The sequence below is a fragment of the Rhipicephalus sanguineus genome, chromosome 5 (genome assembly GCF_013339695.2).
Source record: "Rhipicephalus sanguineus isolate Rsan-2018 chromosome 5, BIME_Rsan_1.4, whole genome shotgun sequence".
Lineage (NCBI taxonomy): Eukaryota > Metazoa > Arthropoda > Arachnida > Ixodida > Ixodidae > Rhipicephalus > Rhipicephalus sanguineus.
In genome coordinates, this window is record NC_051180.1 from 35080376 (window position 1) to 35103229 (window position 22854).

Here is a 22854-nt window from a genome sequence, read left to right on the forward strand (position 1 = left end):
AGACATTCTGCAAACACAGCCTAGGGTGCGAAGACCCCGCAAAGCAACACGCTTAGCGTGAGCAGAAAAGTGTAAGGTGCTATCAAAAAGAACACCTAGATCATTGATCTCACATACCTTACACAACGACACAGAATTGACGGAATATAAAAATGGCACACTAGATGTTTTTCGAGTGAAACTCATTACCTTGGTTTTTGAAATATTTAGGGAGAGGTTATTGCTCCTGCACCATTCAGAAAAAGAACACAAATCAGATTGCAGCAAGCGACAATCGATAACTGAATGAATTTCCTTAAATATCTTTACGTCATCGGCATACAAAAGGAAAGAAGAATTCCGAATGACAGAAGAAACATCATTAACATAAGTTAAAAAGAGGAGTGGGCCCAGTATCGACCCTTGAGGAACCCCACTAGTAGCTTTGTACAAAGAGGACGTTTGGCCATTAACGGCAACATAACATGATCTACCAAGAAGATAGCTTTGGAGGAGATTCACAATTGAAGAATCAACATCAAAGTGTGCAAGTTTATCCACAAGCAGCGAATGGCTGACAACGTCAAAAGCTTTGCTGAGGTCACAGTAAATAGCGTCAACCTGTCCTCTCTGCGAAATAGGCGTGGAGACTTGCATCATGAAACTGGCAAGATTAGTGACAGTTGAGCGGCCAGCGAGAAACCCATGCTGATTCACAATCAATAAGTTTTTTACATAAAAAGACAATATTTTGTGAAGAGCAAGCTCAAAGATTTTGGATGCGGCACAAAGAAGGGAAATAAGGCGGTAGTTCGAGACGTCACTTTTACAGCCAGACTTAAACACTGGGAAAACACGAGCAGTTTTCAACATGCTAGGAAAAGTTAAAGCATGCAGACACTTATTAAATATGGTAGTCAATACTGGTACAAGTATACTGCCATAGGCTTTTAGTATGGCAGAGGGGATGCCATCTGGGCCAGCTGAAAAGGATGGTTTCATGCGTGTAATGCATTCTGAAATGGAATCTTCATCTAGCGACATAGCATCAGCTGTGCCAACTGCCTTACCGTTACTAGCTACAAAGGCTGGAGACTTATAAACAGATGAGAAATGCATGGCAAAACAGTCAGCAACGGCTTGAACTTCTACTCCATTTGGGTCCAGTATCCTGAAGGACTCGCCACTTTTGCTCGACCGTTTGCGCACATACTTCCAAAACTCAGCCGGCCTGTCAGACGCGCTTTTTTCTAAAAATGAAATATATAGACTGTGATGCCGTTTATAAAGGCGTTTACAAAGAACACGAAAACGACAGAATTTTTCCTTCAAATGAGTTGATGGAGAACATTTATACTTCCTGTGTGCACGATCTTTATGTTTCAGTGCACTTATATGTTATGATCAGAACCAGGAGGGATATTTACAATGATTAGGTGTATACTGGGGAATGAACTTGCGCATGCTGGTCAAGATAAGTTCCGTAAACTGATCGACTTGATCATCAACATTGGGTTTGTCATTTACCAGTGACCAATCTGTGGTGGACAAGTCATGGTACAAGCCAACGTAGTCACCTCGCTTGAAGGCAGATCTGGGCGTTTTGTCGATTTTTCTGGGAAAGCTTGGTTTTTCTGGTGAAATACAGAGTGTTAGTTTGAGTGGTGGGTGAAATTTGTCAGGACGAACAAGAGAGATGTGAGAGAGTGATACTTCGATAGGTTGATTATTAGAAATACGCAGATCTAAGACGTTACCACAGGAATTGGCAATACTATTCTCCTGCTGTAGGGAATTAAAAGCGAGAAAATCTAACAATACGCTGCATTTGTTCTTTAAGAAATGATGATAATGAGAAAAATTAGGTGTGGTCCAGTCAATTCCAGGTGTGTTAAAATCGCCAAGTACAAGAATTTTGTGCTTCTTATGTGAAATTACCACATTTTCAATAGAAGAGACGATCTGATTAAAAGCAATTGGTTAAACGCTAGGCGATACATAGAAACATCCATTCAACAATTTTTCACAGTGCTCAAGACTAATTTCGACCCAAATTGATTCAGAAATTGTTTCTATGTCCTTGCATCTAACAGATCTTAGAGAACTGTCTATAGCCATCAATACACCACCATCTTTTTGTTTAGTTGCACAGAAGTTCCGATCACTGCGGAAGGTGGTGTAGTTCGACGGAAGATAGTCACACGAAGGAATTTCACTGCTCAGCCACGTTTCAGAAATCGCAATAAGGTCAAAAGACGACGAAACAACATTAGCAAAGAATTCACGCGACTTAGTGCGAAGACCACGAGCGTTCTGATAAAATATATCCAAATTACACGGCACCGTTGCTTACGGGTGCGCACTCTGAGGGATGGAGCATGTTAATAATAATAATAATAATAATAATAATAATAATAATAATAATAATAATAATAATAATAATAATAATAATAATAATAATAATAATAATAATAATAATAATAATGTTATAGTTTTTACGTTCCAAAACCAAGACATGATCATGAGGCACACTCTAGTGGAGGGATCCGGAAATTTCGACCATCCGGTGTTATTTAACGCGCGCTGACATCGCACAGTACACGGGGCTCTGGTATTTCGCCTACATCGAAATGCGACCGCCGCGGCCGGGAAAGAACCCGCGACCTTCGGGTCAGCAGCCGAGCACCGTAACCACTGTCCTTCCGAGGCGGACGAACTTCCTTATAAATCAGCCAGAACTCGCTAAAATATTTCATAGAAAAATCATCTTCGTATGTGCTATCTGCTTAATGTGCCATTGCGTACCATCGAACAATTCCGTGTGCTTAGATTTAGGTGCACGGTAATTTTTGTAGCCTTCCACGACGGCGTCCCTGATAATCATATCGTGGTATGGACACTTTAAACCCCAACAATTATTATTATTACCATCGAACAAGCGTAAAAATTAGTTAGATACAGCGGTCAGTATGCCTAAGTGCAACCAAGGACCCAAGTACATCTTCAACAGTCTCGAATATCATTAAAGGCAATTTCCTTCTCTGGGTTATATCAGGTGGGAGCTCGGGTTATGCGAGTAACGACGGCAGCGACCGAATCGGGTGCGCGCAATTACGTTGGGAGGCTTTTTCTCATTACCGCAATGCCGAAATGGAAGCCCGCTTTCTGGAAATCACTGCCTCTGCCTCGCGAGTGCGGCAGCAAGACGTTCCCTAGGGAATAAATTAACGACGATCGTTCCCTTCGGCATCCTTATGTTGCTGGTGGTCTGTGGCATGCGGTGAGAAGGCCTGACCATTTCGCGTGTCCTAATTAATATTGTCCCTCTCTCTGATTACTTTCGGTATGTAATGATCATGTTCGTCCAAAGTTAACCATCCTAGTGACGGACTGGATAGAACGAATAGAACCACTTATGTACGTAAAATAATATCTATCAAATAATGTATTTGCATATGCAATACGGCGCCAGCAAATAGTCTGTGTCCTGCAGGCAATCCTACACTGTGTCATGTGGGCTTTTTCTCTTTATTCACGGAACTTTATTATTTTTTCCCGTCAGTTCTGTTATGTAACGGCAATTCAAATGACAAAAAGACGCAAAAGAGCACCCAAAACCCCATGTGACTTATTACATTTCTTGCAGCTTTGTTCAATGCCCTTCTTGTTTCTTACGTTCTTTTTTTGTTTGTCTGTGTTGGCCATACGCGGTATATACCGCATTTAAGTCCACGGAAGTGCATAAGCTGATGAAGACGTCAGTATGATGATGATGACGTCAGTATGAAGTCGTAACCAACACATAAATGGCATTTAAGCAAATACAAAACTGCGCTACCAGTTGAGCGAATTAGGTTAGGTTAGATTAGCTTAGATCGTTCGTTGCTCGTATATTGCATAACGCCAATTAGGGTAGGGCTAGTGATATTCCTAAGCCTTGAAACTTGGGTCTTCGTGCGAAGCAATGCCACTGCAGTCACTCTCATTACGTCGGCGATGTCGGAAACCAATCTAGATTATTGTTACATCATATACACACCATGAATCAGACGAGTAATAATTTTGTCTCTTTTCCTCAAACTGCATATAATTCAAATCTTCCGAACCGGCGTTTGTGTGAGGAGGACGTTCAGAGGGTTAACATGCATGTACACATAGATGAAACACGGCTTGTTCATATGCCAAATGCAGACCAGTTAGAAGACACAGAACAGGCCCGTGCGTGTGTGTGTGTGTGTGTGTGTGTGTGTGTGTGTGTGTGTGTGTGTGTGTGTGTGTGTGTGTGTGTGTGTGTGTGTGTGTGTGTGTGTGTGTGTGTGTGCGTGCGTGTGCGTGTGTGTGCGTGTGTGTGTGTGCGTGTGTGTGTGTGTGTGTGTGTGTGTGTGTGTGTGTGTGTGTGTGTGTGTGTGTGTGTTATACGCGTATGCGCATGTTGCTGGGGGATGCGTGCCGTGCGGTTCGGCGGGCCTGGCCAACAGCCGCCAATTAGCTTTCCAAGTCCAGTTCAGAGAGTCGCGCCTCCGACGACCAATTGATAAGTCTGTCTTTAATTGGCGATGATAAGTCTGTCTTTAATCTGCACGCTATCTACACTGGCAGGCATGTCTTCGAGTGTCGGGGTGGAGCCGCACCACGGACATTTGTCTCTCTGTTTTTCGGGAAACACATTAAGACGTCTAGTGCGCTTGTACTAGCGCATGTCGAACATCCGGCGACGCGAGGAAACAGCAGAAATGCGCACAGAAACGGGACAGATTATGCGCTTCAAGACGGACGTGCCCTGTTGCGGTATTGCAGCTCGGACACGATGGCGTAATTCCCGCTGTTCTCACAATCCAAGCTGACAGACTTGTCTGACGATTGACAACGACCGCTTCGACTCACGGCTCGCTCCATCGAGAGCAGACGAATCTCAAGCGTTGCGCTCAGCGCATGGGGGAGGAGGAAGCAGCGCGCCTTCTTTCGCGATAACGTGATGCAAGGTCGATGCGATCACAGGGAGGAAATTGGCTGCTACTATAAGAAGACCGCTGAGAGGCCGGAGAGTGGCATCAACGGCGCCTTTACGGCCTTTTATGACCGGCGCTTGCAGGCCAGGCCTATACAAGTGCGACCTATGGCGCAATGTTCGATGAGGAAATCGACGAAGCGACAGCCGAGGCTACTTGATTGAATACGTACCAACTAGCTCAGCTGTTTGTTATTCTGAACTTGATTTCGCCGGCGCCTGCGCCGTTTCTGTTCATATTAACCGGCGTGCACAGATATCTGCGCGCGCTGAAATGTATTGATTGGGAAGAAATGTATAAAATTGTTCGGGGTTTACGTCCCAAAACCACGATTTGATTATGAGAGACGCCGTATTGGAGGGCCCCGGAAATTTCGACCACCTGGAGTTCTTTAACGTGCACCTAATTCAAGAGACACCCGCGGGCATATAGCGTTTCGCTTCCATCGAACTGTGGCCACCGCGGCCGGGATTCAATCCCGCGACCTTCGGATCAGAAGCCGAGCACTATAAGATTGGGAAGAAAGCGCAAAAAAAAAAAACACACTAAACGTGCGTTAGGTTTTCCCAACGTCTCAAAGTGGATATACGTTTCAAGCAAATATAGCTATTCTAACGAGGAGAAGACGAGGAAAGAAAAATTAAATTAGGTTGGATTGCTCTCTACGGACGGCGCCTGAGCTCTCCGAAACGCAAAAGTTACTTTTCACGAGATACCGTTTGCCTTTTCTGATTTGTGTCTCGGCTGCGTTCTTCGGGAAACGTTGGTTAGGTTACATAAGAGTAGAGCGACATCTTCTAAAGTGCTGCAAGAGATGAAACCCCAACCGTGCAATGCGAAGAAACTGCGGAGAGTTTCTTAATAATGATAACATGTCCGTGATTTAAATGAAATAAAGGGAGAGATGGCGAACTGTAGGGTATACCGTTTCCCGTCCAATTATCGGTGACGGTCTACAGCGAAAGGGAGGGCTAAGATATCGCGTCTTTCTGATAATCATCCTTCCTTTTGGAGTGAATTTGACATGAAAAGCCTGCAAGGACAAAGAACGTAAAGTTGCGATATAATTTTTTTTATAGGGCAGAGGGAAGGTATATGGAAAGTGGTTCTTGTGAAATTGATTGGAACACGTTGTGGCCTCAAGAAAAGGACGCATGAAAATCGTCGGCCTTTATATTTCAAAATAAATTTTCATGCGGGCTCCGTTTAGGGTCAACGTCATAGTCGACATTTCTCACGTTCGTTTCTCTCCCCTGTTGTCCAGGTTAGCGCGGCTGTTTCTGACACTTCCGCTGTTGTTCTAATGCAAAGAGAAATAAAAACCTGAGCGTTATACGAATGTACTGGTCGGCTAGTTTCGAAAGCAATTTTCGTATATTCGAAAAAGTGGCAATTTAAAACTCATATGTTTATCCCCCCTCAACGTGTCACTACGGCCATAAACTCAGACTATGGTCACATTTGGCTGATCGGCTTCTGATAAATGTATGCTCGTACGAAATATAGGTTACGAATATCGACCTGAAGTTTGCGAGTCTCCTTAGCAGTAGGATATTTTTCACTTGTTAAAGTCCTTAGATGACTAGAGTATCGATTTAGGCAAGGGAGGGGGCATAAAAACGAAATTCGATACCCTACTGCTCGTATAAACGTATAGGGGAAGGTTTTATAGCTGGTTGTGATCGATACGAACTATATTTAGAGACGAAACAGGCCTTTCGAAGTGTCTGCTGTGAATAAAAGCTTTTTTTATGCTCGCGCCAACCAAGATACAGCTTGATTTTTCTCGCCATCCAGTTCTCCGTTTTTTTTTTTACGTAGAGATTTATGAAGAATTCGCTGCCGTGTAGGTAACCGGAAACACCGGTCCGCCTATCCCTGCCGGTGCCCCCGTTTCTGGCGCTTTGTGTGCGAGCACAATACAAGGGCCCTTCTTGACTATTCCCCGCTTTCTCCCAATAGGCTGTCGATCGATGACATAGTGCAATGCGCTACTTAAGTGCACAAGCCTAACCTGCAATATAATAGGCCGTCTTGTTGCATTCTTTGCGACACTATAGTATGTGACTTTTGATATGATATGGCGAAGCAAGCTACTATATAACAACCTTTTGAAACAACCGGCAGCATCACGTGTGCCTTCTCGTCCACTGCATGCATCTATCGTGAATATCGATCGCAAACTTCGTGAACGCCGTATTTTGCGAAAAGGTAGGAACACAAGTTTTACAAGCAGGTGAAAAGAAAGAAAAAAAGGGGGGGGGGGGGGTTCTTGCAGGTATTTATATACTTCTGTAACGTCAGTCTGCCCAAATACATTTCACTGAAGTACGTAGCCGGCGCTTACACAGCTCTCTCAGTGGCAGCTTTTTTTCCCCTTAGGATGATCCACAGTAAGAGCATCGGCGTTTCTGTAGATTAGATACCATTTGAGCTAGAGTGAATTGGTCTTTTTACCTCCAAGGCTTTGGTGTATAGGAGCGTTTTATGTATAATTTTTTTCGCTGCAGTATACTAAAACATATATAAATAGAGTCCCGTTCCCCAGAAGCCAGCCTTCGATGACGCGCGCTCCAAGTGAAAGTGGAAAGTGGGAGACATATGCAGCTTTTCTGGACACCAGCGGCCTAGTTCGCGTGAACGACACCACGTGGCGTATCGACCTTAAAGAATTCAAAAGTCCCGCCAAGACGTATGCAGTGACGCGGCACTAAATAAAAGAGAATCAAAAGGAACAGTACGTACGCCCCGAGACTGTTGCTTCACCTTGGTGCGCAGAAAAGAGAGCGCTGTTTGTCGGCGTTATCTCGACGGCGACGACTGGCAATGAATTGGCAGTTTTTCTAGACGTGCCATGCCAAATGTCTGGCCGTTATAGACGCGCCCACGATGCATGAAGAGAATCGTGTTTTTACTTGTTTGTTTGTTTGTTTAGTTTCTTGCGCTGCCGTACCGGTGGGATATTGGAGCAGCATGCTGCTTTCCGAGTTTCTTTTTTCAGCTAGCGGGAACCATTATGTTTGGGTACGAACAGTATATTGTGGTTGCATAATAAACCGAATTTCCTTTGGTCTACCACTTGGGTGATGCCCGTTTGCTCCTTGAGTTACCTCAAATTAGAACTGGATAAGTTTGAGAACGCTAGGAATGAGAGTAAAAAAAAGGAAGTTAAAGATAGTTTTTATTTGTTTTCATTTAGTTCTTATTGAAATGTGGCTGCCACCGCAAGTTTGGCGCCGTCTAAGCGGGTGTGCAAAAATGAGACAGTCGTTGAAAGATGATCTTGAACACCGGAAAATGTGAACTTCGTAAGTTTTTTTGTTAGCAATGAACGTATACTAGAACATATACGACTGACGTGTTGTGTAATAATCTCTAGATCTGCCGTCTATCCCGCTAAAATAGGCACTTATCTATCCTAATTACATTTCTTCTTTTTCTTTCTTTTTTCTCCATTTTTTTTCTCACGGTCGACTGACTCATATGCTCGAGGTGATTGTCTTGAATCCTGTTGGCGCAGATACACCAATACGTTACTCTAATGGGCAGGAAGTTCTCCTGAAGCTCTCCTTTCATATTCTGTAGGCGCAGCCTCTTTCAACTTTGCACTACAGCAAGCACAAAGTCGATCATGAATCACCTACTGGCCCAATCGCCCACTTTGATCAGCACAAAGAAATTCAGAACAGCGAATTTTGGCGTTTTTGCGCTGACAACAACGATTGTTAATGCAACATAAAATGGTAACTATTCCTACAATCCCTCAAAATCACTTCTTTATTCTGTATCACTCCTGATGTAGAATACAAAATGCATTTGACTTGCTCAACAACGGGTCACAAGACACATCAGAGAAAAGCGAACCCTTTAATTCCCCCTTCTTTCATTCACCCAGCATATGAAAATTTCTTCACTTGTGAGTGGAGCTCCTTCTGTGGCCACGAAGATGTGCAGGCGTTCCAAAGGAAATCTTAAGCCTTTCTTTCCAGGAGGTTCCCTTAAGAGAACAATGGTGTTTATGCGCACAGGAATTATGTTAGTAGTTTTTCGCTCGTAGCAATGACTGAAAAATACCAGTCTTCAGCCAAATAAAGCCTAGCGAAATCTGCTTTTTCCCTTAATATCTACTGCTTTTCAAGCAGTAGTCTTCTTCCTCTGAAAGCCCAACGGAAAATGACTCATGTCGAATCGAATGATTACAGCTCCGCTCGAAGGTCTTCAAAACCGGAGCTTTTTTTTTTGTTCTTCATGATGCAAAATATCAGCCACGTATTGAATCCTGGAATCTTCTGGCTTGATAGGAATGTCAAAGCTGCGAAGACATTCCTGGTTGGGATTCTTTTTTGGCTCAAACGTGTAGGCCCACCTTGAAAGTCCCTTCCACTGTGTCGGGTAGTTTTGTCTCTATTGTAGATAAGGAAATCATAGTAAAATAGATAGTAAGAAATATATACCTCAATATTAAATTTTACTGCAACATAAGAGTTGCAGTAGAAATACGCGCGAAAGCGACTAAGAAAAATTAATAATATTTCAGAAGACACGATAACTGGCATGTAGCCTCGACTTTAATAATAGGGATATCTGCACACAGGTGTGAAATCTGGCTAATCCGCATCGATAGCACAGTGCTATCATATATGGACGCGTTTCAGAAAACACCCTCTAGACATGGTATTCCCTCTCAGCTTTGTCTGAGTGGAAATAGGTCAAAGAATTGAATTCCTGTCAATCTGATAACATGTTATTTTTTTTTTAGATTAGGCCCTAAATCTGCCCTAAATGGCGCAGAGCCACCATTTAGGGCAGATTTTGTAGTGACGCGAAAATCACCTCCTTGATAGTGAGAAAGTTCAAATATGTATACACAATAACCTTCTCAATATTTACTTATGGACAAATATTTGGGATCGTGGAACATGAGGTGAGCATGAGTGAGGTCACGCCTTTTTAGATTAAATACTTAGTCTATCACTATATATATTCGCGATGTGCTTTCTTAAAGGGACTGACAACCGACCGAAATGTGTCACAATACCCTGGCTGTGAAATACAGTGATCTTTTTTTACAGTGAGCTTTTTTTTCACCATATGATTAGGATTTGTACACTCTTAGAAAAAAGTTAGTAAATGTTTAGTAAATGCATGCATTTAGTAGTTTCGAGCGTATTTTACTAGCTTCGCGAAATCTGTTTACTAGCCAGCAGTTAGTAAAGGTCGTAAAGTGCTGCCTTCACTAACCAGAAAGTTTACTTGGTGTTTTTAACTAAGTAACTACTAGCCACCCACGTTGCCAGATCTTTCGTAGATGCGCAGTATACTTTGCCGTAATCGTGACGGTCTTTAGCAAAATTTAAACGAACTTTAATTTCATTGATTACCTTGGAATTAAAGTTTCGTGCTACGTGATGGCACGCATATAAGCAAATATAAGGGCACACGATAATGTCTAGAAGACATCAATTATTCTTCTAAATTCTATGGTTGCTAACCAGTACACGGTGTGCTATCCCAAAGTAGGAGCATAAATAGTCTTCAAGCCGCTGCTAGAGTAGATATCCGCTACGTAAAAGTCTTGCTATTCTGTGTGTGCGCTTTCGTGTGTTCTCATTCGTGATCAATTCATGCATCTATGTATGTTGCTGTGATGTGTGCTTACTGTGCTAACCACATGAAGTAATTAGCGGCCATTAGTTAATGTACGAGGACAATGCCACTTCGTTTTTTTTAATCCTTTAGGTACTTTTGTAATAGAATCATCTTGATATGGCAATGCACACGCACATATAAACAAAATAGGCGTAAACCTCTAATTGGCTAAATGTAGTAGAGTTAATACGCTTAGTAAGTTGCTAGTGCAGTTACTAAGAACTTAGTAATGAACTAGCCATTCGAGCTAGTACTATTCACTCAATAACTAGGTAGCAAGTTCCACTAACCTGCATTTTACTACTAAGAGGCTAGTGTATTCTGTGACATGTAAACTGTTAGTATTTAGTTAGTGAATATGCCGACCTTTTTTTCTGAGTGTATTGTTGAATTGCGCTTTGAAAATCACAACGGCATGTCGCGTTGCCTGACGGGCAAGACTTCATAGTGCACGAATGAGATGTGCAGAATGCTGTACGCAGTACGCTGATATTAACTAAAGAAAAAAATGCGTTTAAAATTAATCTGCACGTTATTCGGCGTTCTCGATTTATTCTGTGCTTATAAAAGAGTAAAAGGAGTTGACGTTGAGAGGTGGCGTTGCCTTCGCGACTACTATAGTGAACGCATGTCGAGCAACGGCGCATGCGCGCGGCGCTTTCTACATTGAATGAACTTCCAGGTAGCACACATCAAAAACCGGGAAAAATGCATTCCATAACATTTGGGCTGTGGCATGGGCTTCGCAAGACACTGACCTACGTAGGCGGTGTCACGGCTGAAACGTTAGTAAAGGCATCTTTTCTTTTTTTAGTGAGTGCTACCCGCAAGGCATTCTCTATATATATACACACACACACACACACACACACACACACACACACACACACACACACACACACACACACACACATATATATATATAAATATATATATATATATATATATATATATATATATATATATATATATATATTGTTGCGCGGACAGCAACGGTGGGGGTGTTTAATGAGCACAGAGGCACAAAAGACCGTGATGATCTCAGGAGCAGCGTGTGCATATTATATATATATATATATATATATATATATATATATATATATATATATATATATATATATATATATATATAATACAAAAGAAAGTTCTGAAGGTCCGATGCACATGTAGTTGAAGAAATGAAGGAGCACAGAGCACACTTACACATATATATATATATATATATATATATATATATATATATATATATATATATATATATATATATATATATATATATATATATATATATATATTAGTGGGAAAATAATCACGCGGACCCCGATAGAATAAGGAATGACGCAAGAAACTACGACTTGCGTTGGTTTGGCACTGTATATTTTCACTAACGTTTCGTCTGGTGGACCAGACTTTGTCACAGACTTTTGACAAAGTCTGGTCCAGCAGACGAAACGTTAGTGAAAATATACAGTGCCAAACCAACGAAAGTCGTAGTTTCTTTCGTCATTCCTTATTATATATATATATATATATATATATATATATATATATATATATATCAAAACAACAAAGGGTTTCTAGGTCCGATGAAATATTCACAGAAACATCAAACAGACGCGCGTGCGAAGCAACTTTATTAACGTTTCGCTCGTAATCCGAGCTTCATCAGAATATATATATATATATATATATATATATATATATATATATATATATATATATATATATATATATATATATATATATATATATATATATATATATATATATATATATATATATTATTATTATTATATACCGGGTGTCCCAGCCATCTTTAGCCAAGAGATAAAAAATACTATATTAGAGGCAGGCGAGTGAAATCAGTCGCAAATTGCTGACAGCCACCTTGCGCACTACAGACAAATTTTTGTTTTGTAATTAACTAATTTGTTAATTAGGACGATTTAACTAAATTGCTAAATAATGAGTTTAGGCGAGAAATGCTGCTTGCAAACTTCGAGAGCGTCTTCAGAAACCCCAATTGCCTTATTTGCGATAAAGAAGTCTCACGTATACCATTTTTTCCAAGCTTCAAAGAAAGTCCGCGAAATACAAAAAGAACCACGTGACCAGTGCGCGCGCGCGCCGCGAGTATGCTGCCCTCAGCCGTGGTTTGAGCGAACGAAATCAGCTGCGGCCGCGACTCGCTGTCTCCGTTGCAGCGGTAGGCCGATAAGTTAAAGGTCGTTTCTTGGCCCGCGCTTGCTGCAACTTGCATCGTCACGCGCGCCAACTGGCTGGCAACGGGCCAAGGAACCACCGCCCACGTATCGGCCTACCGCTGCAACGGAGCCGGCGAGTCGCGGCCGCAGCTGATTTCGTTCGCTCAAACCACGGCTGAGGGCAGCATACTCGCGGCGCGCGCGCGCACTGGTCACGTGGTTCTTTTTGTATTTCGCGGACTTTCTTTGAAGCTTGGAAAAAATGGTATACGTGAGACTTCTTTATCGCAAATAAGGCAATTGGGGTTTCTGAAGACGCTCTCGAAGTTTGCAAGCAGCATTTCTCGCCTAAACTCATTATTTAGCAATTTAGTTAAATCGTCCTAATTAACAAATTAGTTAATTACAAAACAAAAAATTGTCTGTAGTGCGCAAGGTGGCTGTCAGCAATTTGCAACTGATTCACTCGCCTGCCTCTAATATTGTATTTTTTAACCCTTGGCTAAAGACAGCTGGGACACCCTGTATATATATATATTGTAGAGAAGCCTTGGGACATGGTAATGGGTTACCCTCTCCAGCGCCTTCTAGCGGGTCGTCCTCTTTGGTTGCTTGAAAAAAGAACGCCGCTCGCGCAGGGAGTTCGTGCCTTGCCGTGACTGTCGCCATTACTCATTGTCATTGAGTGCTGTCTATTAAACACCTTAACAATTCCAGGAAGTCCAGGACGTCTTCGATATAACTGGTGAAAGATTCGCCGGCCTGCTGAGCTCGTTCGCGTAAGCGCTGTTCTGCTTGCAGCTTACGAACTGCAGGGCGGCCAAAAACGCTGATGACGGCGGTCTTGAAATCGGACCAAGTCGCAAAGTCGGACGCGTGGTTGTTGTACCACAAGCTTGCTACGCCCGCGAGGTAGAACACCAAGTTGCTTAACTTGCCTTCTTCGTCCCATTTGTTGGGGATGCTGACGCGCTCGTAAATTGCGAGCCAGTCCTCCACGTCGGCGCTATCGGCGCCAGTGAAGATAGGTGGATCGCGTATACGAGGGTCACCGGGACATGTGCTCGTTGCGAGAGGAGGCGTTTGCTGGGCGGCGTCTTGAGGCATGGTAGATGGCAGGGTACGGGATCGGAGCTCCAGGGGCATTGAATGGGAGCAGTGCACTCTCCACCAAATTGTTAAGGTGTTTAATAGACAGCACTCAATGACAATGAGTAATGGCGACAGTCACGGCAAGGCACGAACTCCCTGCGCGAGCGGCGTTCTTTTTTCAAGCAACCAAAGAGGACGACCCGCTAGAAGGCGCTGGAGAGGGTAACCCATTACCATGTCCCAAGGCTTCTCTACAATATATATATATATATATATATATATATATATATATATATATATATATATATATATATAATATAGTGCATTACCGACACTTTAGTCATAAACCTGAAGCGAACAAGCAAGGCAAGCCGCGGCGGCTGCATTTTCGATGGAGGCGAAAATGTTTGAGGCCCGTGTACTTAGATTTAGGTGCACGTTAAAGAACCCCAGGTGGTCGAAATTTCCGGAGCCCTCCACTACGGCGTCTCTCATAATCATATCGTGGTTTTGGGACGTTAAACCCCAGATATTGAACAAGCAAGGCGAGCTTGATCTGTTCATTAGTTTGATGAACCGTAATTAGGCTTGGCTCGGGAACACAGTGCGAAGGGCAATCTAGTGAGCGTCGAATACTTGGCTCATTGAATCGATAAGCAGAACTGTAAAGCGAATAGCGCTTGTTAGTTTTGAAGTCTTCTTCCTCGCTGTTTTCATTCACTCTGTTGTACATTGCTGCTAACATGGGTACCTGTTAAGGGAAAGTGATCAGTAAAGACAACATGCATGTGTCCACGCCTGGACTTCCCTCTTATTTACTCCCTCTTATTATTCTTTCAACGGCGTGAAGTGGCGTTGCGGCAACAAAGCCAGTGTGTAATCGGCTAATATTCCCTATGAAATTACCTATGCTTTTCAGGAAAGCAGCGTACACTAAAGAACGTGTTGAAAGGGTCTCGTTTCGCCTCACAAAAACAGTCCTGATAGCGTGCATGCCTCTCGATTGCATTATCGCCGCGCGCCCGGCACTTCCAGGTCAGAAATGGCATGCACGTTATGAGCGTGAGACAGCATTCTTCATAGGAAATTGGCGAGTGCCGAGAATTCAAGAAAGGAAACGCAAGCCAGCAGCAAAGCAGCCGGTTGAAGATCTCTCCGTCGTTGTTATGGCAACGGCGCGCGCGGCCACGTTCGCTTCCGAGTCTGCTTGCCTACCGTTTCGCCGTCTGTTCCATGCCCGTGCACACCGGTCCCCGCCGCCGGCCTGCGCCAGTCAGCGAGGGGAGGGGGGGGGGGACTTGCTGAAGGCCTTGACAGTTTGAAACAAACACGTATTCTCATTATTCTTGTCGGTAAAACACCGCCTCCGTCAAACTTTTGGGAGGTGAGGCGGGCCCTTGGGGCATACCCCCTAGCTACGGGCCTTTCCTCTGGACTCCTAGGTGGCCCCGGTCGGTCTACGAAATTCCTTCCGAAGTACCACGGTCCGTACTGTGTGGTCTAGCAAGCCTCGTACTTCATATACGCCGTCAAGCCGCTTGAGACTTATTGTAATCAAACAATGTCGAGGCATGAGATTGTTCATATGAACCTGCTAAAGCCTCACTGTCACTGTGCAGCTGTCCGTAATTAGCCAGGATGGCTCTTTTTCGGAGGGGAAGTAAGTGTAATGCAAAAGAGCAGCACCACTTGCAGAAGCAGAGAACGCTGCTCCCCTAGAAAAAAGGCAACGATTCAACAATACAAGCTTTGCGTTGGATCTACTATTACTGGTTACGTTTCTGCGTCGTCTGTAATAGTAGAGTACTTCTTTAAAACGCGTCATTATATTATCAATGGCTGCCCTCATGCTTGCCTTGGTTTCGTTTTGTATTGCCTTCTATGGTTGAGGTAACTAAAATCTGGGTTCCTTTTCTTCGTTATTAATTAATGGGTTGCGTGGTAATAAAAAATGAAACATTAGAAGCTTACTTGCTCCATTTCAAAAAGCGAAACCGAAACTGCAGCAAATATCTTGGGTGCGATGCTCCAGCGAAAAAACAAGCAACTAAATCTTCAGCAGCGTTGTACTAGTAATAATAATTGCTGGAGTTCTACGTGCCCAAACCATAATATGTTTATGAGGCGTGCCGTAGAGGAGGGATGCGGAAATTTCGACCACTTCAGGTTCGTAACGTGTATCTAAAACCAAGTACACGAGCCTCTAGCATTTTCGCCGTGTTCAAAAATGCTGGAGCCGTCGTCAAACCTGTGCCCTTTGGGTCAGCAGCCGAGCACCGTAACTGCTGTACCACCGCGGCAAACATAAGCAATTCTGAGAGAGGCAAAAAAAGAAGAAAAAACCTCATTGGGATTCGAACCCAGGCCCCAGCGATTGCGCGCAAACAGCCAGCACGGATGATCAAACCATTCAGCCACAGCGCGCGGCGGCTAGACCGTGATACGATAGCTATTATTAAGATACTACGGTCAAACTCTCCTTGCAACGCTCCTTCCAAAGAGCAGTAACGGAATGCAAAAGTGAAAACAGCTGCTTTCTGTTTGCAAAAATGCCCTCTATACCATAATTCGATGTTTCACAGCGCAAGGAACGAGGACGACATTGGAAAACACACACAGCGCTGATCTTACAACTGACTATATTTTCAAACTTACAGCAATATATATGCGCTGTTTGCCAGGAAAGAAAAAAGAATAGAGCAAATGAAGCATACAAAAAATTCCAGAAAAAATCGTAGAAGCCCAAAAAATTTTGAAACGTGATAAAAAGTGCACGAGTGCAGCTTCGCTTGCTCTTTCGAGCAACGAAAGGGAATTTCTCGTGATCGTAAAATATATGTGATATCGATGATGGGTTGTTGTTTCCTGCGACTACAATTTTTTGTACACCAGGCCTGCAATTGTCGCGTGACCAAGATCACGTAACATCGCACATCTACTTATGTGACTACAATCACGTAACAACTAGCCACGTGACTAAAAATCGCGTAAAATCACGTAATTAGTCTCGCCACTAAAATCCGGTAACGTCACGTAACGTCACATTATATTGACGTGACGTGTTGGCGCCAAAAACTTCGGAACAACCGGATGGCGCGGGGCAACCTCAGCGTCTGCACTGGACTCTAATAAACATGTACTTTCTCTCTCACGTGACTAAAATCCCATCACGTAACTACTAGTGACGCGACATTTCCCCTTCAGAACCACGCAACAAGTGCGTAGTCTGGGGAACCGACCGAAACCTGAGAAGAATAGGTTATCCAAGCCTAGCCATATCCTCTGATACTATACTAGCAAAAACTTTCCACCTCTAGCAATAGGTTGGTATTACTAGCAAAACCTTAGAAGAAGCTAGGTTGAACGCTAGCTCCGCTTTCAGTTCCAGCCCTGCGAAACCAGTACATGCTGCGCACATTTTCATTTACAGATGTTTAAAACGGCATCTTATTGCGGTACGTTGAGGTGGGCTGCGAGTGCGTGCGAAAAGCTGCCGAATCACAGGATTTTCGTTTTGTAACTGGGAGCACCAGTCCCTGGACTTCCCAAAAGCTTTGATCCACACACGTCATATCACACGGACCTATCCGATGCAGCGCACAGTGCTTTGTGATGTTAAAGGAGAAGGCATTCTGGTTTTTTTCTGTTCACGTAGGGCGATAGAGATGACAAGAGATGAATAAAAATCCCAGTTTCACCGCAAGGACGATGCAATGAGTGCGATAGCAACAAATGAAGTAAAGCTGGCAGCTAACTCTTCTAGATCCAGTCTCGTGTAACTCTACAAAATGGTGCTGTAAGAGAACACAGCCTCTCCAGATGGGAAATGGGATTTGGCACAGTCTCTTCGAGTTGAGAGCGCAGAATGTAGAAGGGTATATGAGCCGTCCGCTGATGCTTGTCGAGATAGCGATTTTGATTTCATTTAAGTTAGGGCGAAATCATTGCACTGCTGTTTGAAAAAGAACAAATAATCTTTCCTATTCTTTGATTCTCTTGGGATCCAGTCAGTTACCCTTAATGACCACCGGTTATCCTGCCGACGTGTTACGTGCCCGGCCCATATCCATTTCTTCTTCTTGATTTCAACTATGATGTCCTTAACCCCCGTTTGTTCCCTGACCCACTCTGCTCTCTTCTTGGCAAACGCGTGAGGGGGAGACAGAAAATTAGGTGGGTAGATGAGATTAAGAAGTTTGCAGGTATAATGTGGCAGCAGAAAGCACAGGACCGGGTTGATTGGCGGAACATGGGAGAGGGCTTTGCCCTGCAGTGGGCGTAGACAGGCTGATGATGATGATGATGATTCTTCGATTGGCTTAATTATCTGTTGGTTTCATTAGTAGTGTCTAACAAAAAAAGAACCCCTCGAAAAATTCCCCTTCGTTCGTTAAGATTACGACGGACACTTGCGTTAGCCCTAAAGTAAAAAGTAACTGCAAAAACGTCTAACATTGTCATTTACTTAGTATGCCTCGCTTGTATATGGTTAGTTCGCTTCCTTTACGTTGCTGAATTGTAGGTACCTGAGAAGATCGTAACGACATCATTAGAAGGGAGAAATAAGTTTCTACCACAATACGCGTGCAAAAGTTCGAAAGAGCTTTGTTCACCATAACTTGATCGGGCGTTCTGTTCCTTAGGACGTTTATAAGAATTAGAAATGTAGAAGTAAGAAGAAGTAAGAATTACAAATGTAGATCTGAACGATGTGATACGCGTGGAGTGTTTAAACATGCACTAAGAAAGACATATAATAAAGAAAAAAAAAAACCGGCAGCTCAAGGTTACAGTGAAGAACCGAAACCGAAACGAAAGCTCTTTTTTGTTTCGGCGGCGACATCCTGTGCGAAGCTGTGGAACTAAGTCGCGGGCTGAAAAAAAAAAATCCTGATCCATCGCCAGGAATCGAACCGATGACGGCGCGGTGATGCCGCGCTCTGAACTTGAGCGATTAGCTCGCTCGGCCACGGTGGTTGCTTTGTCGCCTGTGGTAAGCAAGGGTTTATCAATTTACCACAAACCTTTGAACGACCGCGGTTCAAAAAACGCCTTAGGGAACAATGTTATGCCAATTGCGAAAAGTTGAGAATGGCTTCAAACGAAAGCTGAGTGTCAGGGCTACATGTGATTTCCTGACCATTAACATAACTTGCTTAGTTTTACGACAGTGACCGCTTTTGTCTCGAAAAACAGGCCACATTTTTCGCCGTTTCCATAGACTCCCATTGTACAATCTTGAACTGCTCTGGGAACAAAATTGAAGCTTACTGCAACATGATCGCTGTAGTCCTCTCGTGCGTTTAGGTTCCCAGAAGCGCTCTGTGGTCTGCGTTTTTCAACATTCACCCTCTACACTTAATTATTCGGGAAAAACTCGCCAGTTCCATTGAAAACGCGCTAGCTTCGCGCCGGGGCCGCCAGGGGCGCTGGCTGTGATGTGTCCACAAAAGCTGGATATGTGCATAAATATGGACTGTAATTGCGGGAATGCACTCGCAAAGTTAGGCTCACACGAGTTGTTTGTTGTTGTTTGGTTTTCCGCGATATGTCTTTTCTGCGAGACCACAGTATGTGCCACGTGGCGCAAGCAGGCAATACTGAGAAGCCGAGGTCGCTCACACAGCAGCCCACACACAGTACGAAAGCCGTATCGACACTGCGACATTAAGTGTATGCGCTGCTGCTATTTTTGAGCGTGCCGCGTTCACCGAACCAGCCTGTAAAAGTAAACACCCACACCATTGGAGGCTGTCGCGAATTAAGGCGCGCACTGTTGGCATTAGCAGGTTCTACTGAACCTACCTCAATAGTCGTCGGCCACTCACTTGTTTCTGTTTTTCTAGTTTTCTCTGACAACATTACAGAACCAGGCAAGGCTCCTTCCAACCCACACGTACAATATTCACAATATGCAATTTTAGAAAAGCCGTAAACAATGTTGACATTTCAGGACATGTAGGTATTCAGCGGCTTCTTCTTAATACACAGTCTGACATTTAAATGTATACATTTAAAGAGACTTCGCTGTCGCGGCACCAGTCTTAGACGCAGTTAGCTTGGCGCATTCTCTGTCTTTTCGCGCGATCTGACGGTTTTACGAGGACTCCAAGAAAGGTTATTGAAAACTTCCATTCGTAATCTACAGAATGCCCTCCCTCTTCTTCCTGCCGATGACATTTCTGTTGTTTATCGACGCATTTTTGGCTGAAAATGCTGGTGAGATATGTTTAAGTGAAGCACAAATGTGCAGTGAGTGCCTGTGAACGGCCTAAGTGCTAAAGGAAACTAAGTTTCTGCACCGGTATGTGTTATACAACGTTTTGACTTGTAATGAAGTTTCGCTTTGTCAATTGAAAAAAAAACAATAAAAACAACGTGCACATGATCTGTTTATTTGTTTGATACAGTCCTTGATAACCGCGCTATGTACACGGTCGTGAAACAATTTGTTCGTGTCGACACTCTAGAACTTTCCGAGCTCGATTAGACTATTATCAGAGCCCTTAATACTATAATATAATAACTGTTGGGGTTTCACGTCCCAAAACAACGGCATGAATATGAGGGACGCCGTAGTGGAGGGCTCCGAAATTTCCGACCATAAAGTGTTCTTTAACGTGCACCTAAATTTAAGTACACGGGCCTCTAGCATTTCGCCTCCATCGAAATGTGGCCGCCGCGGCCGGGATTCGATCACGCGACCTTCGGGTCAGCAGTCGAGCACCGTAACCACTAGACCACCATGGCGGGTGAGTCCTCTAATACGTTAGAAGACTGCGCTATCAAGACAGCTTTAACGCACACAAGCGGCAACAGTGCCCCCCCCCCCTCCACCTCACCCCTTTTTTTCCCACTGCGTCTGCTTGCTTTTGCCTCTACTCTTCCTGTTTATTTCGTCATTGTATTTATTGACCAGCTAAGTAAGATTGCGCACGTTTAGCACCCCCTTTGCTCTGATTCATTATATTGCTTTTTTTTTCCTTTCTCCCACTAAATCTTTTCTGCACAAAGTCACACACAACGGGGCGGCGCTGACAATAAAGTTGTTGTCCACCACCGGCAAGCCTGTCGAATGCTACCGTCGAGGACGCAGCGTTTTACTGTTTATACTTCCAGTCCCCTTCCCTTCGGGGCACCAAACCAGAAGCCTGCCTCCCTGTTAGTGCCGTCTCATTTATTTCACTTCATCTGAGGCGTATAACTAACAGATGTTCGTTTGTTTGTTCACTTGTTAGTTTGTCTACTTGTTTGTTTATAGATGTAGTTCTGTCTTAGTGCCACTACAAGACCTCGGCATGAACGGGTGGCTGAACTCGCGCTCCGGGCAACTGGCACGTGTGCGTGACGTTTGACGCCAGAGGGCGCAGAACAATCGCCGGAAGTGAAACGCTTCTCCTGATGGTCGCCAATGCAATCGGAGGCTTTCGGGATTCCCCCGGGTGCCGTATACTGTGCCGTCTGCCGCAGGGGTGATCGTCCACACAGGAAAATATATTCCTCGTTTATTTAAGATCCCGTCTTTCCCATGCCAATGTACGTGCACTGTCTGCTGATATTACGTGCACTATAGTGCGTGGGCGCCCCGTCAAGGCTATAGAAGCAGGTAAGAGAGCGATGAAATGAAAGATATGCAATTAGGTTAGATTACACAGTGACGCGACTGGAGACGTTTCACTGTTGAACTCGTGTGCACACCTATTCTCTCGGCCTAAATTCTTTTGATAGGCTTGCTTATTTTACTGTCTTACCAACTGGTCTCAAATACGTTCCTGCAACACTTTTCCAAGTAATCATCGAATGGCTTCATCGTAAGTAATCATCGAGTGACTACCGTAAAAATTCTTATAATCCGTCAAGTACGAGCGTAGTTACAGGGATTTGTTGCACGCTTCAGACGCTTTCTCTCTCCTTTCGTACCAGCGAGCGTGCAGAAAGCTGCGCAGGGAGGGGCCTGACAAGGAGGCAAGAAGATGCATCCCTTCGTCAGCGCGAGTCATGACCTTGAGCCATCCTTGAGCACCCTTGAGCGCGGCTTACTTTCAGCGGAATCGCGAGCGAGCGCGCGGGCACGTGGCGGCATCCCGTGGGCGCTGCAGTAACTATGCAGCTCACGGTGCTCAAATCAGCCAATGGTTGTGGACTTTGGGTTTACGGCGCGGTCATTTGGGTTCACGGCATCATGTGTCGAGAGAAGAAGGAACGCTTTCTAGCTGACTGAGATTTAATTGTAAATTGCAGGCCGTGTTCTGCGCCATAATATTTGGCTCGGGTGTCCTTAGGAGCCTCGACTACCGATCAGCAGCGTTTTCTGGCCATGCTGTAAAAGGTGTTGCGGGCCCCTTTAATAGTTTTAATCCTTTTCTGTTTCACCGGTTTTTCTTCCATCTTTGTTTTTAAAACAATTTACGTACATGAAAAAAAGGTTGATGCGATACCTGTTTATCACTTAGTTCAACTAAATTACTATCCGTATTACCTCCTAAAGCTGTAAAAGGCTTTTTTTTTCTATTTCGATATCCGCTACATGTGTCCACTGCGTGAGCGCGTATCTTTCTAGGATCAGTGAAGCTGTCTGACTGCTTTTTTTTTTTTCCTCGATAGACTCACAATGAGTTCTTATTAGGTATATGCACAAACTTGTGTATATGAAGTGTAAGATAAAGGGGGATCTTTCAATTTATTAGAGGCTTCAACGATGGCATGATAACATGAATGAATGAATGAAGTACCTCGATGTCGCATAGCGCCACGTGGAGCCCCCTGGTGGCTGCGTCAAGTGCCACGCCACAGGCGATGGCGCCTCCGCCCAGCACCAGAATGTCGAACTCTAGCGTGGTGCGCAGCTTGTGAAGCTGCTCGTCCCTGTAAGCGAGGAAGAGATAATCAGGGAGCGTCAACATCACAAGGCTGGAAAGTTT

The 22854-nt window shown here is 44.0% G+C and overlaps 1 protein-coding gene across 1 annotated transcript in view; it reads right to left on the minus strand.

The window, feature by feature from the left end:
• Window positions 1-22854, minus strand: part of LOC119394618 (glycerol-3-phosphate dehydrogenase, mitochondrial) — a 53693-nt gene that overhangs the window by 19384 nt on the left and 11455 nt on the right. The window contains exon 2 of the mRNA XM_037661936.1: window positions 22666-22798. Within this exon, the coding sequence (XP_037517864.1) occupies window positions 22666-22798 (133 nt within the window). The remainder of the gene's footprint in view (window positions 1-22665; window positions 22799-22854) is intronic.